Source organism: Lissotriton helveticus, chromosome 1_2, assembly GCF_964261635.1.
Source record: "Lissotriton helveticus chromosome 1_2, aLisHel1.1, whole genome shotgun sequence".
NCBI lineage: Eukaryota > Metazoa > Chordata > Amphibia > Caudata > Salamandridae > Lissotriton > Lissotriton helveticus.
This window is the reverse complement of record NC_136058.1, coordinates 143,094,867-143,110,858: the sequence shown is the minus strand read 5'-3', so window position 1 is coordinate 143,110,858 and position 15,992 is coordinate 143,094,867. Positions and strand designations below refer to the sequence as shown.

At 44.1% G+C, this 15,992-nt stretch overlaps 1 protein-coding gene across 4 annotated transcripts in view; it reads right to left on the bottom strand.

The window, feature by feature from the left end:
• USP24 (ubiquitin specific peptidase 24) overlaps nucleotides 1–15,992 on the bottom strand; it is a 2,099,319-nt gene that overhangs the window by 1,942,739 nt on the left and 140,588 nt on the right. For all 4 annotated transcript variants that reach the window (XM_078670143.1, XM_078670156.1, XM_078670149.1 and 1 more), the window contains exons 3-4: nucleotides 6,247–6,314; nucleotides 5,104–5,247 (exon numbers count right to left, since the gene is read on the bottom strand). In XM_078670143.1, coding sequence (XP_078526269.1) covers nucleotides 5,104–5,247; nucleotides 6,247–6,314 — 212 coding nt within the window. The remainder of the gene's footprint in view (nucleotides 1–5,103; nucleotides 5,248–6,246; nucleotides 6,315–15,992) is intronic.

Sequence of the window (15,992 nt, the reverse complement as noted above, 5' to 3'; positions counted from 1 at the left end):
ACACAGAGCAGTAACGTCCATCAGGTCCCAGATGTCTTTTTGGTGCACCCTTCCACTAAAGGCCATGGGACGGGTTGCGCTCATTAAAATGGTGGTTCTTCCAAGGCTTTTGTATGGCTTCACAAATCTAGCCTTACACATTCCCCACACTTCTTTTGTACCCTACGGCGCATCATTAGGAACTTTCTATGTGAAAATTCCTATTGTCGAGTAGCCATCAAAAAGTTGTACCTACCTACTGACCAGGGAGGCCTAGCGTTACATAACATGGAGCAGTACTACCTCGTCGCGCATCTGCAATTGGTGGATCGATGGCTGGCTTGCCGCATCTTGTCAGACACAGAATCTCTGCCCTGCCTTGGTCCCTTAAGGCCCTCACCAAGTTATTTCATTCTTGTGTGAAGGGGAACCTCCGGCTCCACTACTGCTTGACACGTACCGCTGCAACCACAGGTCCTTATACATACCCAGAAACTCGAAGCCGTACGAGCCTGCACTCAGAAGGCGCACGGTCACAATAGCAGCTGAACTACGTCAATAGGGAGCAGGGGGAATGCATGATAGAGGGGCATCCTAGTGCCTTATGACACACTGATGGATGAAGAAGGGTTACATCCAGGACAATTTCTGTTACACCACTCGATACTGAGGGCCCTAACAAGCCAATGGGGTGACATGATGACTGAGCCTCCGATACACCTAACAATCGAATATTTACAAGTCCTGGGGCAATGCAGCCACCTTATGAAGTAGTTTGCAGCCTCACTTAGATACCACACCTCAACATTGTTATCACTATGAGACAGCGGTGGGAAGAAGTTTGTTTTCTTTGTCCCACACAGTATTACCCGCCTCCCAAGTTAGTAGATCATCACATAGACGCTTGGACACACATGCCAACAGAGCACTGGCATAGTCCTGAGCTCAGCATGGGACACTAGTGAAGAACGGGTGTATTATGCAAAGTCCTCATGAGCTATTGGCAAACGTAAGGAGCAGGTAGTTGTTAACCAAAAGCAGGTATTAAATAAGCCTGTACACTGTATTATATGTCCAAACAGAGGAAATGTAATGCTATGGAATGACAAATGTGACTGTCTACTTTCTTTGTGAAACCTTTAATAAAACAGATTTATGCCACAAAAAATAGATTTGTAGTAGAAACATCATCAACAAAGTCTAATATGCTCTTTCTACCTATCCCCCATACAGCTCTTACAGTAGGATAGAATATATCTTTATTAGTCAAGCCATTTCGGCAAGGTAAACAAACTCATCGTATTTGGAAAAGGTTCTCTTGGACCTCAAATGTTTATTCTATACTTAGCTTGGTTACAGACCTAGAATCCCAATTTGGCGGCACAGGATGGAGTGATTAGAAGATACGTTTTTCAGACTGACCTGGTTGAGACCTTGAAAGTCTTTATGTCACTGTGGGACAGCATTCTATCAGACTGTGGTATGAGAAGCAGAAACAAAGGTGGACGAGAGGGTTGCATGCATCAGTAAGATATAAGGGTTATGTCAATAGCTGACGGAGGATATTTCAAAGAGAAGAAAATTATTGCTTTGGAGAGTGAGATCATGCAAAAACTGAACTAAAAGTGGACTTGGTTGAATGGAAACGTGTATGGTGAGCTGCATGCTTCTTTGAGCATTTCTTCAGATATGTCCTTTCAGCAGAAGTTTGCAACTATGGGGACCAGTCCAGGTTAATGTTGGCCTAGTTGCTGAAGAGCAAACAGCCCATTCTCCGAATTGTTGATTGGGAAGGAAAATTACCATTCAATATACCATATATACAACGGGCCATTAATAAGGTCTTAAAACGTTTTCTTAAGACCTTATACACACACCTTGATGTCCCTTCCCAGATGAAATTTGCAACTATTTTGAAAAGATAACATTGCAACGCTTAACATCGGGAAAAAAATAAGTACTAAATAACCCCAACTTCAGAGGAGTGCTGGCTTAATGAACCAAATCAAAAAAGGGAAGGCTCCCAGTATAAACAGCCTCCTTGCTGAGTTATCATGCATTCCTGGGACTTTTTGTAGCGAAGTCCATTGAGGTTTCTAATGAGTTTCTCGAAATTGAATGGCTCCCCTAGTCAATGAAAGAAGCAGTCATAGTATGGTCCAAAACAAAGGAAAGAGCAGAAGGTCAACAGTCGATAATGAAACCAGATGCGAAAATCGTTAGTGAAGCTCCTGCAAGAAGATCGGTGATGTTAACTTTTGACCTCCTACATCTCGACCAATCCGGCTTTATCCTTCACTGCAACACTAGGCAATGCAGTACCAGATGGATCACGAAAAGCATTTCCTTCACTTGGTTAAAAGAGATTAGGTAATGGAATTTCTAGTTACTTCGAAGGCCTTTTATATGAATGCATAGAGTTCAGGTGTCAGGTCACTTAAATGTTAAATTTTTGCCCATATGTCTTGGCATGGTTCAAATTTCTCCACACAAAACCACTCATCCAAGTTAGAGCTGGGCAAAAAAGTCTGGATAATGTATACTCTGGAGCACAGGATTTCACCCGATCTACCAGCTGTCGCCTCTCTATTTGCTTTTGTGATGGAGCTTGTGGCAAATATGTTGGGACACCACATGAACGAATGGGAAATTAATGTAGGCACACTGTAACAACTGTTGTCTATATATGATGATGAAACTTCAGTATCCTTAAAGAGATCTTTATGTCACACTTGTTCGATCTACTGGGAATATACACAGAAGTTTCAGGAGATAGTACAAATCGGTCAAAATATAAGTTATTCCACCAGCGAAACGAGGGGTTGAGAGAATGTTTCAGACTTGTTTACAACGGTAAACTAAGATTTGAAATACGTGTGAATCAGACAGGAGCACCATAGACGTTAAGCACATTAAACTCAACATAGGATGTGTTCTTGATGTCCAGTGAATTTTGGACAAAGCTAGCCTTAGTCTAGCCTTATCTTGAATAGGCAGGATTACTTTGGTATAATTGGAAGTGCTCCAAAGAGCCGGGTCTGGTGGCTCAGTGGACTAATGATCCTACTGCAGGGGCCTGTGTTCGACCTCATGGTCACAGGTTCAAATCACGGCGGGTCCACTCAGCCTTTCGTTCATCTGAGGTCGATAAAATGAGTACCATTGAGTTGGGTAACAACAAACATCTGTTATTCAGCCCCAAGATACCCATAGTGGTGAACGTTCGCTTTACAAATACACGTTATGCTATGTTATGTTGTTATGTAGGTGTCTATTAGGGGATAGACGGTCCACTTACAAGTTCTATATTTTAAGAATTAGATAGTTTTACATCATCTCCGTTAAATTAAAATGGGTGCCCACTCTGTTACTAAACTATCCACTCTGAAACTGTCTTAAGAGACAAATGAAATGGGTTTAATAGACACAGAATGTTACTACTTAGCCCCCCAAAATCTTTCTCAATGGCTTTTGAAGACTGGTACACAGCATACATTTGTGTCTCACTGTCACTCTAATAATGGAGCTCAACTATCCGTTCCTTGCCATTGTAAATGTGGATTCAGGAATGCCTCACTTGGTCTCACCGATTTTTCTTGGGACTGGTTCTCCAAATTGATAGTGGAATAAGCAACCTTAGCTGAACGGGGACACCTTTTGAGGAATAAAGGAATTTTGTACACTTCACTTGATGTTAGGCAGTGGATTGGGTAGGCATGAGATGTAAGATGGTATGAGATATCTACAATGATGGCACTCAAACCTGCAAATCTACTTATTTGTCTGAAGGTGTCAAGCAATACAAGGGAAGTTTTTCCGGGTAGTTGATCAGAATCTGACGTACTCCTGGAAATTGTTCACTATTACCAAATGCTTTTACTCTACATGGTGTTATGAGAGCAAAATCCACGTCTGCGGAGAGAGATGCAAGTTTCAAGTGACTGGACTACAGTGCTGGCTTATACTAAGTAGCAACAAGCAATACTTGGAGATTACCTCACGCTTGCTGTTCTCCATTAGAAATACCCCTCTCACCAAGGAAAATGTAGATATGTGGAGTGAATGAGGCTTAATGCACACAATTTGGACATGTAAAGTGGAAGTGTTTTGGACAGAGTAATTACTTGAATGCAGAGGGTAGTTTGGAAAAGGAGGGACTCGGACACCATGCTAGGTTCAGCTTGCAGCTATGACCCAAGGGGAAGCGAATGGGCTACTGCAACGTTAGGACCAATGATGGTGAAGTGGTTCTTTGCAATTCATTAGATTCAGGACTGTGGAACTGTGCATACATTTTAGCAGAAAGATTAGGAGGAGTGGATGCTTCCTGAAATGCTTCCTGAAGTGTTGCACATGGCTGCTGTTCAGATTGAACCCAAGTTGGATAAAAAAAAATCACATCAATAAAGGGAAATAAACAGAACTGCCAATGATCATGGGGAGATACACTACACTGACTGAAGGCACTACACTGACTGAAGGCAGGTACTGAATGGCAATGACCACAAACAGATGTTCTGCCCATGGGTTCACATACTTGACTTGCAATGTTTCCATCAAGCGCATATCAACCATGAACTTCCATGTTTTGGCATGAAGTCAAGATGAACCGCAAAACCATCTGTGACCACACGACTAAACTCGCAGACACCAAACTCCTTCTGTATGTTATTCTACAAGTACATTTCTGTCAGCTGCTGTATGATGTAGGGATGCTTAATATTTTATAAACAAAAAAAAGAGTCTGATTTTCTCCTTTCTAACTTTATGCATCTTACTTTTTTGGTGCTTTGGATTTTTTTTTCAATAGTTTTTATGGATGATTCTTTATCCTAAATAAACTTTGATTATATTCATATATAACAGTTCAATACTCCAGCAATTTCCTTTCCATACACAGCCCTTTGTTTCCACACAACTCCTGTCCCAATCCTAAGTCATTGATGGATTTCTCCTGGTTTGATACAGTCATCTCTGCCTTTCGGGTATTTACCATATTAGCATCCTAGGTTAGGTGCACACAAACTGCAGATGTCAAACATGCTCCTTCATTTTCTGTCTCAGAAAGGCGTTACCATCTTTCAATCATTCTAGATTTCATAACAGTGTACAAAACCCCAGTACCATAGTAAGCACACCAAGAAGGCCAATTGGAATCGGATCTTGCTTCACTCTTTCTGCAACCACATCTATTAGTAACATCAGCATGTTGTAAATTCCCTCATGGATTTCCGTTCCCCACTTATGAACAGCACTTGATGTCAACAGCTGCAATTAAAAAAAATTAAAAAAAACAATTATTTTCCTTTTCTCCAATCACTTTGTTTTAATACATTAAACAGAACACGGGTCATCTGACAAGAAACTCATCTCATTTATTAACTTTTCAGACACGTGTGGAACTCCCTTTATAAGTTTCAAATGCAATACAATTATATATGTTCCTACCGTCTTTAAAAAAAAAAAAATAGGTCGCTGTCACTTAAAAAAAAAAAGTAAAAATTATCAACCAAAAAATAATCAGATCAGGTAAGGTTTATTCAAATATACTATTTAAGCATTAAAAACACGTGCTAATGGGTGGCAGGTTTTTTTTTTACCATAACCGGCTTTTATCGCCATAGTACCCATTTGTATGAACATAAAATGTTGAACGATATGGACGATAAAATGTTGCTCTGCAAACGGCCCCAATCAAAGTATTTTGTATTCGTATCTGAGCTTTCGGAAATAAATGATATTAAAAAAAATAGCCACACACTAATGTCACTATTCTACTTTTGTTGCAAAAAGGCACAGATGAAACTACATTAACTGAACGATTCGGTTTAGAAAAGTCTCTTTGGGATGGGATGAGCGGTATAGAATGTTGGGTCCCCAATGTGGTGGGTCTGAGGGAAGGGGACTTGGCAGTTCAGCATGAGCAGAAACTGGTTTGATCCATGCGAGTAAGGAGGGCCCAGTCAGGCCTCGCTGAAGGGGAAAAGGGCCTCGACTGCCGAAGAGGCAGGCTGCAAAAAGTATCCCATTGACCGACATTTACTTGTTCTGGAGCTCTGAATATACTTTTGTTTTAAAAGTATAGGTCATAGGACCCAAACTTAAATGTCATCCCACTGGCTAATGCTAATCCTACATTGCTATTTCCCGATCTTTCTTTTGTTGGTATGTACCTTAACGGATTCCAAGTTCAGAAGTGGGGCTTAGGTATTTAACAGTATGTTAACGTGTAATCAGATGATTTACGTGTGGATTCGGACGTCTTACCTTTTTAAAGGCCTCAGGCATACACCGGTCCATAAACCTCTTGCAATTCTCATCGGAATCCGACAGGCCTGCAAAGAATAAAAGAGGGGAGGAGTGGGTTAAGACGCCCATGGCATCAGCTCGTTTATTGGACGGGCACAGCGGAAGGCATGCGGCTCCAGCAGCAAAGGTCACAGCTCTTCGAGTAACAAGCTGCTAGAAACATCAGAGTCGCTCCCCTGGGGACCCGCAGCACTGCAGGCGACCGATTGTCAACACCAGCGTCTCACGCTTCCACGTTTCATTGTGCGCACCGCCGCACCGTTGAAACAAGCCAATGCTCCCTGGGAGTTTGAAGTCACCACTCGCGCCAATTAGCAGATTATTGCGTTTTCAAATGCCGACTCATTTTCACAGCCACAAGTTATTTCATGAGCTATAAATAACGGGCCCTGCCGAGTGTTGCTCAAGTCACTGGAAGCAGCCCCAGAGCCAAGACTCTCCCAGCCCTTCCACCCACCGCCCTGGAGGGATGTCACCAAGATGAAACCACATAACCCAGCCACCTCAGAGGACGTTCGCAGCCTCTAGCGCTGAAAGACAGACTGAAACAAGGTCTTCAAGAAAAACGCAATGGGGATTTATGGTGCACAGTGAAAGGCAGAATCAACAAGGATCTAGTGTAGATTAACATTTATTATATTGTGATTAGATCATTTTCAAATTGAACCACATTGCGTGCAAAGTGAGCAGGCCTGAGACAAAACGTATGTGATCGGCTAATGTCCCACCCGTATGTTGGTGGCCCTGATTAAGATCTGATTGGGCCGAAGTTGTGTGGTTTTGATTTGAGCAAAAGCTGATACTCAATACAGCAGACATGTGTTGCTTATGGAGGAAAGCCAAAGATAATGCCTACAGGGCTGACTTATTTATGGTGAAAAGGATATGTCAACAACAGTCTATTTAAGGGAAGATTGTTATTATTCTATGCGAGAACCGGGGAGAAGGATTTTATGGCATGGAATCTCACAGATTATGCAGTAGACAGTGGTCTTGGCGTTGGTTATCCCGATGAAAATCCTTGGCTATAGAATTTGCTCTGAGAATCCTTGTTAGACCCTCTTAGCCAACTGTAACTTTGAATATCTTTATCATTTTACGACTGTGCAACTGAGAGTTGCATTGAGGGAAAACATACACTCAAAACAGCAGGACTGAGTTGGTTAGGACGATAAATTATAGACCTGGAAGGTGCACTGGGAAAGCTAGTTCTGAGCAGCTTATAATGAAAAGTTATGGAAAAGGCAATCGGATCCAGCTTTCTAACTGAGAAAAGCATTTGTTAATGACAGTAAGTCTTACACAGTGGATTGCTATTACTTTGTGTTACATGTTATAGACCGGCATTCCGTTACATTTAATCTCACAAATTAACATAGTGGGCAGGAATTGTGGCAAACATGAAGGGATTTCAGTAAAATGATTCTTGCGAGGCACTGTTAAAAAGGGGTTGTAAATAGTTTTGCAAACGGTATTTTTCTACATATTTGTCATTTTAGAACTAAATGCACAAAGGTTGCCAGTTTAGGTGCACTTGAATGGGCCTGTGTTGGTTAAGGTGTCAACCCAATAAAAACTATAAGTCTTATCAGTCCATTGGGAAAAGTTACACCAGATTCCATACATTTAATAAGTCTGATGTACATAACTGCTTTTTAAGGATAGATTGTTATTAGATAGTGTTAGACAAGTTACTTACTTTCGGAAACGCCTTAGCCACAGATTCCTTACCCAAGACCATTCCAGGAGTCAGGAATAATCAGGAAGCTTTTTGCTCGATCAATGGCCTAGCGCGCCAGTCAGGGACACTTGTCAGCGCCGCGTGATAGTGTCGTCCACACAGGAAGGGCAGTTTGCGTCACCTATAAAGGGGCAACCTCGGTGTGCTGACGTCGGTGACATTTTCAAGACTTTCCACGTCAGCACCGCAGAGCCAAGAAGTGCACTGACAGTGGTGTGTTTAGAACACCTAGGGTCCGTAAAGGGATCAGCCCTGACCCTAGAAATTTGTCTGCAGTACAGGAAGAATGGGTAGGTCAGTAAGGAATCTGTGGCTGCATCATATCTCTACCAGATAAGGATCTACGGAAAACAAGTAACGTGTCCAACTGATAGACAAATCTAGCCGCAGATTCTTTACCTTAGAATAGATACCCAAGCAATACCATCCACAGAGGAGGAACTGCGGACAAGTTTAGACCAGTAGGTCTTGCAGGACAGAGCAGCCAAAAGGGCGTCTCTGCAGACTGGACCGTCCAGGCAGTAGTGCTTAGCGAACGTGTGTAGTGATGGCCACATTGCTGCTTGACAAATGTCAAGGACCACCACGCTGCAACGTGGGGGGTTGGGGGAGGCAGCCTTAGCTCTGGTGGAATGAGAGTTAATTGACCAGAGCATAGCACATTTTGATGCAGGGAACGACCCATCGCAAGATCGTCCTCTTCTGCAACGCATGACCTTTCTTTGATCCAACACAGACCACAAAGAGTTGGTTGTCCATCCAAAACTCTTTAGTGTGGTCAAGGTAGAACGACAATGCTCTTTTTGAGTCCAGACAGTGGAGTCGCTCCTCCTCTTTAGAGGGTTGCAGTGGAGCATGGAAAGTGGGTAAGGTGACTGATTGCCCTACGTGGAATGGAGTTACCACTTTTGGTAAAAAAGAGGCCCTAGTGCAAAGCACCAATGTGTCAGGGAAGATGGTAATGTAAGGAGGGTTGGATGACAGAGGCTGCAATTCGCTCACCCTCCTGGCATTAGTTATTGTCACTAAAAAGCCTGTTTCGATGGAAAGCAGCCGAGGGGGCAGTTGAGCAGAGGTTAGAACGGAGCGCACATGAGGAAAGTGAGAACCAAATTAAAGTCATGTTGAGGCATGATGAATGGGGCAGGAGAGAGAGAGAGAGAAGGTATACAAGGTCTTTGTAGAGGGAAGCCTGGCTGCCAAAATCACATCACAGACTTCGGGAGGAAGGTAAAATGCTGTCAACTGCCGCTACTTAATTTCCACGGTAAGCGTAGATTTGAGAGGTTCGGGTGGAGGATCATCCCTTGCTGCTGCAACAGACGATCCTCCCTTGGGATACCAGACTCTCCATGCCCAGTCCTGAGCCACAAGAATTACTTGGGTCCTGTCACCTGAACTTCTTGAGCACCCTAGATGGGTGTAGTATGGACAGAAAGGCGTACAGGAAGACTGACCTCCCCTCGAGATGCAGAGCGCTGCCGGCTGCTGCCTTGGAAACTCCAGCGCAGGACTGCTGACATTGCACGTTCTCGGCAGAGGAGAACAGATCTAACCAAGGCTCTCGGAACTTCTGAAAGAGACATTGCACCGCCTCCAGATGAAGACACCATTCGTGATCCACTAGGTATCGAAGGCTGAGTTTGTCTGCCCCGGCGCTCAGAAATCCTACCAGATGTGAACCACCAAGGATATGTCCTGCTGTTTCAGCCATGTCCAGAGACGCAGGGCCTCTTGACAAAGGGTCCAGGACCCCACCCCGCACTGTTTGTTGGAGTACCACATAGCGGTGGTGCTCTCCATTATCACCTGAACCAGCTTTCCCTTGATGGAAGGGAGAAAAGCTTTCAATGCCAAGCAAATCGCTCGGAGCTTCAGCAAGTTGACGTGGAGTCCTGATTCTGCCAGAGTCCTCTGATCGACACCTCCCCCAAATGTCCGCTCCATCCCAGGAGTAACACATCCATCACTATGGTGTGATCTGCTGGGGAAGGTAGAGGGGTCTGCCTCTAACCCAATCACGGTTGGTCAGCCACCACTGCAGACCCTGCGCAGTTCCCTCTGAGATTTGGACCATGTCAGAGAGATTCCCCTGATGCTGCACACACTGAAGTTTCAGATGCCACCGTAAAGCCTGCATGTGCAATCTGGCAGGTGGCACTAGCAGAATGCAGGAGGCCATGAGGCCTGGCAGCCTGAGTCAGTCAAACCAAAATCCAGGAGAGAGGCTGAAACATCCGTATTATAGCCTGAATATCCTGGATTCGCCGCTTGGGAGGATAGGTCTGAAACTGCACCCTGTGGAGAACAGCTCTGATGAAAGGGAGAGTCTGAGAGGGAGTCAGGTATGACTTCGGCACGCTGATGGTGAACCCCAGCGAAAGCAGAAGATTTGTGGTAGTCTGGAGGTGGGAAAGGACAGTCTATTGAGTTTGCCTTCAACATCGCGTTGTAAAGATAAAGGAAGAATGGCACCACCGATCTGTGAAGATGAGCTGGGGCCATCGCCATCACCTTGGTGAACATCCGAAGGGCACTGGTGAAGCCAAAAGGAAGCACTGTGAACTGAACGTGCTCGTGGCCTACTGTGAACTTACTGGCAGTAGTGCAAAGGGGCAGAAAGGGAGGGAATGTGCAAATAGGCATTCTACAGGCCCAACGCTACAATCCAGTCTTCGGGGATCCAGGACAGACCAGACCTAAACCAGAGTGAGCATTTTGAACTTTTTCTTTTTGACGAAGTAGTTGAAGGCTTGCAGATCTAGAATAATATGAAGACCCTTGTCCTTTTCGGGACAAGAAAGTAGCGGGAATAGCAACCACAGCCTACTTCTGGTGCCGGAACCCTCTATATGGTTCCTTTGGCCAAGAGAGACCGGACTTCCCCCCTGAAGCAAGTTCAGGTGGTCCTCCGTTAGCCGGTCGTGAGTCGGAGGCACAGAGGAAGGGGTAGTCTTGAAGGGGAGGGAGTAGTCCTTTCGGACTATCTGAAGAACCCACTTGTCCAATGTGATGTTTTGCCAGTGGTGGAGGTGTGGCCACAAAAGGGATTAAAAGTAGATGAGGGCGGGCGGTTACAGAAAGGTCCAAGAACTTGACTGTAGCCTGAGAGTTCTTAATGCGCTCAAGGGCCATGTCTATCTGGTTTCCGAAGAGACAAGTGCCAGCCAGGCTTAGCATCAAACAGCCAATGCCAATGACATTGCTCTACCCAGCGAGTATGTGGTATCAAGCCCACAACAAATGGGGAAATTTGCGTCATCTCTTCAGTCGGGTACTGCTTAGGAAAGAATGGCCCGGGCCTCTTCCGGGACCTGTGGCAGCACTTGTGCAACCACAAGTGCTGCAACAGTTGATTGTCCTATTATCAGGAGCACCTGTGCTAGGCTTGGACCATGTACCCAGAAAGACATCTGTCAAGGCCACGTTGAAAGGCAGGAGGAGTTGCAAGGAGGAGACACCCAGCTGCAGGACCTGTCAAGATGTTAGTCTTGACTTCCATTGAAGGAAGCTGAATGTTCAGGAGCATCACTGCCCTTCTTACCACCCTGCTTAAGAATGTTTCAAAAACAAGGGTGTCCCAATATTTGAACCTGGGGTAGTCCATAGTTTGGGAGTTAACAGTGGTTCATAAGTGGCAAAATTGGTCCTAGAGAAAGGAAGTGTTCATTTGAGAGAGTGTTAATCTGGGGCATTGGACATATTAATGACTAAATGCCAAAAAACGAGGGGGGAGCAGTTGTAGGCAATTTAAAATTGTATGAAGGGACAAAGGAAGGACATTGAAAAAATAATTTGTAAATATTTCAACAGCTTTTGAAGTATAGTTTGCTTGCTCACAAGAACGTGAAGGAGTGTGTGGCGTGACGAGTGGAAGGTGACATTTAAAAATCTATGCCTCACTGCTGCCGTGAGACGGAGCGGCTGCCCATCTCTGTGCATGAGCAGACGACTGTGGTTCCAATTAATTAATTTCTATGCCTACCTGGCGGTGTGGTCCCACACAGCAAATTCACTGAGCCCGCTCCCGCGGTGTTGTTCGCTTGCATATTGGAGCACCCACTTTTGCCTGACTTTGCCTGAGTTACTGGGCCCCATGGAGACTCCTTAATTAACTAACTCCCAAAAGGAATGCTCGGTCATCCACAGAATAACTGACCCGTCCTGCTGCATTTACTCATCAGCCTTATTTGGGTCCACAAATTCTTCATGCTCACAATCCTTGTCCCGGTGAAGATCTTGAATCACTGAGATCGAAACGCCATCGACCATGTGCAAAACTCCTTTATTGTTTAAATTATCACCAGTTTTTTTTTTGCCTTTGTTCTCAATGCGATGTATATATTTTTTAAATGTCACCTTCACTCGTCACACCACGCCCTCCTTCACGTTCTTGTGAGCATGCAAACTATACTTCAAAAGCCTTTGATGATATATTTACAAATAAATGATTTATTTTGTCAGTGTCCATCCTGTGTCCCTTCGCACAATTTAAAATTGTCTACAGCTGCTCGACCCTCGTTTTTTGGCATTCATTCATTAATGTGTCCAATGTCCTAGATTAACACTCTCTCAAATCCACATTTTCTTTCTCTAGGACCAATTTGGCCTCTTATCAACCACTGTTAACTCCCAAAATTCTTACCACCCTAGCATATGAAGCTCCCTCCTCATTGCCTATGTAGGGGGGAGGAAGCAGGCTAGAATCTGGGGAGGTATTCAGTCCACTGACCTCACCCAATTCCTCATACCAGACCATTTCATGCTCAGGCTGGTCTTGTAAAGGGTGCAGCGACCCCTCCTATGCGCCCTTCATCCCTAACCTTTGAAAATAAGGCTGATGAACCGACCTAGGACTAAAGGGTGCAGTCAGCGCCGTCAGGCACCAATACGGCTCTGGGTCAGAATAGAGTAAGAATACGGCTGGTCTCAGCCACGTCAGGAGTCTTTGTGCAGGGCTGGTGCCGGGGAAGTTCACAGGGGCACAACCACCGCCAGTCCGGATCTATTTGGGGCCATCGGCGCAGGAGCCAATGACGTGAAACACAATGGATCCACTTTTGAGCCTCCAAAGGCTCGTCGGGAGGGTCAGGTCACCCAAATATGAGGCACATGGCATCATAGAAATCCCTAAGCTGGGCGGGGGTCGCTCCTGGAAAGGCAGGGTGATGAAGCCAACCCAGATGCAGGTACCGCAGAACGAGGCTTAGAGCGTTGAGACTTCTCCGTCATGCTGGCCGAAGGACGGGGAGAAGTTGAAGCAGGCCTCAACTTCTTCTGTTGCCTATGCCTCTTAACTGCCTGACCTAATGACGCTGAGTTAGAGGAAGAGTACAGAGGACTTACGGAGTGGTGCCCGGACCTTCCTGTCGACTGGGAATGAGACCTTTGGGGCAAACGGTGTAGAATCAACCGATCCCTCAAAGCCTTCGGTGCCATGGCCTGGTAGTCAGAGCACAACTGAGTCGTGGTCGCACTCCAGGCACCAGAGATAAATTAGATGCAGAACCGTCACAGACATGGCATGATAGCATGGTTTGAATTCAGAAGTCTCCTTCGACCTGAAGGAAAAAACCTACACACCAAAAGTCGTCAACCAAACGTTAAAAAAAGCCTTTAAAAAGTGACAGAGGGTAGCTCTCTTCATGGACCGGCGCACATGGCGGGGAAAGAAAAGCACGGAGGTCAGTGTGCCGAGGTGGCGCCTTTTATAGGTGACATGGACGTCACTTCTGGCGCGGACGACGTCATGCTGAGCCAACCGTTGCCACCTACGGACACACAAGGGTATTGCTCAGGTAAACGTCTTCCTAATCCAGCCTGACGCCTGGGATATTCTAAGGTAAGGAATCTGCAGCTAGACGTGTGCTTCAGTGGCGCAATCGATTAACGTGCTGTACTTATACAGTAATCTGTGGCTAGATGGCTTTATCAGATAAAACCTGTAGCCTTTTGTTGCACTGAATCTTGCAGACTAACATAGTAGGCAAGGGGTGTGGTGTTAGAGAACAACTTGAACAAACCATGGGAATAGAGTATTTGCACTATGGCAATCTTTATATGGCTCTACAGGATGCATAAAAAAAAAGTTGACAAGTGTACTTTTAAGCATATTGTTAATTTTATTATGGGAAAGCTTATGCCCAAACACAGTAGATCTGAGCTAGATAAGGCGACAAACTAATGAAAAAGACTACAGTCCTGACTTTTGAAAAGTTGCAATAAATGGAGTAGTCTTGACATTTGGGAGAAATATATAGGAATTTAAATGCGCATTATTAGACTGTATTAAAGCCTACAGATTTATATTTTGTTACAATGAACAGCACAGATTTATGGAGTAAGCAAAGGTTTGTATTTGTTACCCTTAGCCACACTGTGGGTGTAGAACATTTGCACTGAGAATCCTCGTTCGGTATCTTAGGAGAGAGAGTATTTTTTTTGCCAACAATAAATTTGTATACCTTTGTCATTTTATGAAGGTATGCCTTATGGTTGTCTTCTGATAAAGTTTACACTCAATAGAGTAGACCTAAGTTGGTTACGGTAACAAGCCAGAAATAACAGCTATACGCCGGATTGGTTCACTAGGAAAAGGTATTTCAGATGCCTGAGTACAGCATCAAACAAATGGTAAAGGATGAAGGCCTTATCGGTTCACTGGTAAAAGTTTTGTCAAATTCCTTACGTGCTACAAGGAAAAGTCAGTACACCTGACACACCGATTGTGAAACGCATATGCTAAAGACACTAGTCATTTTAAAGTGACTTGTTATTACTTTGCCTTGAAGCCTACAGATAGGAACTTTGTGACATAAAATCCGACAGATTGCCTTAGTAGGCAAGTGCTTTTGGTGTTGGTTACCCCGTTTCACAAGCCATGGCTAAAGAAGAGCTGCACTGTGAGAATCCTTGTTAGACCCTGTTAGGAGAGAGAGTGAGTACCTTTCATTGCTTTGTATATTTTAGTAATTTTATGAAGGTATGCCTGATGGGTGCCTAATGACAAAGCATAAACTCAATACAGAAGGTCTGAGTTAGTTATGGTGACCAGCCAATAGTAACTATAGGCCTGATTGGGACTCTGGGAAAAGGAAGTTCAGATGTCAAAGGTTTGATATGCTTATTACGATAAGTTACAGCAAAGGTGGTAGGTCTGAAATATTTACTATGTAACACATATGCATAAGCAGATCGCTTTTAAGTGTGGATTCTTATTGCACTGTGTTAAAGCCTACAGTAAAATATTTTGTTACATGATATCTTACAGATGACCTTGTATGGAAGGATTTTGGTTCTGGATACCTCATGTGAACGTCCTTTGGATGTCCATGGTGGCCAACTATCCCTCCTATTGCCTCCATTAAGTCCCACAGAGCAGAACTGATGAAATACCAGGCCATGCCACCTTAGTCCATCACTCAGCAAAAGTGCCTCCTGGCGCGTTCTCGGTTAAGGGATGAAGTCCCCTTCACTGCTGGGGGTCCTTAGGGTGGAGATTGAGGTGCTAGTGACAGAAGTTATATGTCCAAAATTTTTTGTGAAAATTGGCGGAATTATAAAAAAAATATCAGTAAATCATTAATATGGATTGCTATTGAAATATTGATAAATGTTTTTATAGAGCAATTTATATAATGAGTTATCTACTGCGATGGTTAGAATTAATTATATAGTTATACATTTTTTATGTGGTGGTTGCTATTGAAGTGCTGCTTTTGCTTTCCTCTTTTGCATCGTGTCTGGGGGAATTGCTATTACCAACGTCATTGTGATCTCCGGCTAACAGGAACGTTATAGTTAGGAAATAGGATTTTTTTTAAACTTAGAAATTCACTGAAAAAAAACAAAGGCTACAGGGACTTTAGGGTGATATTGCACTTGTATAAACCCAGATAAATTCAGCAGTTCTAGTTATCTAAGCTGTAGATTATGTCATCAGTGTTGTAATCAGTGATGTCAT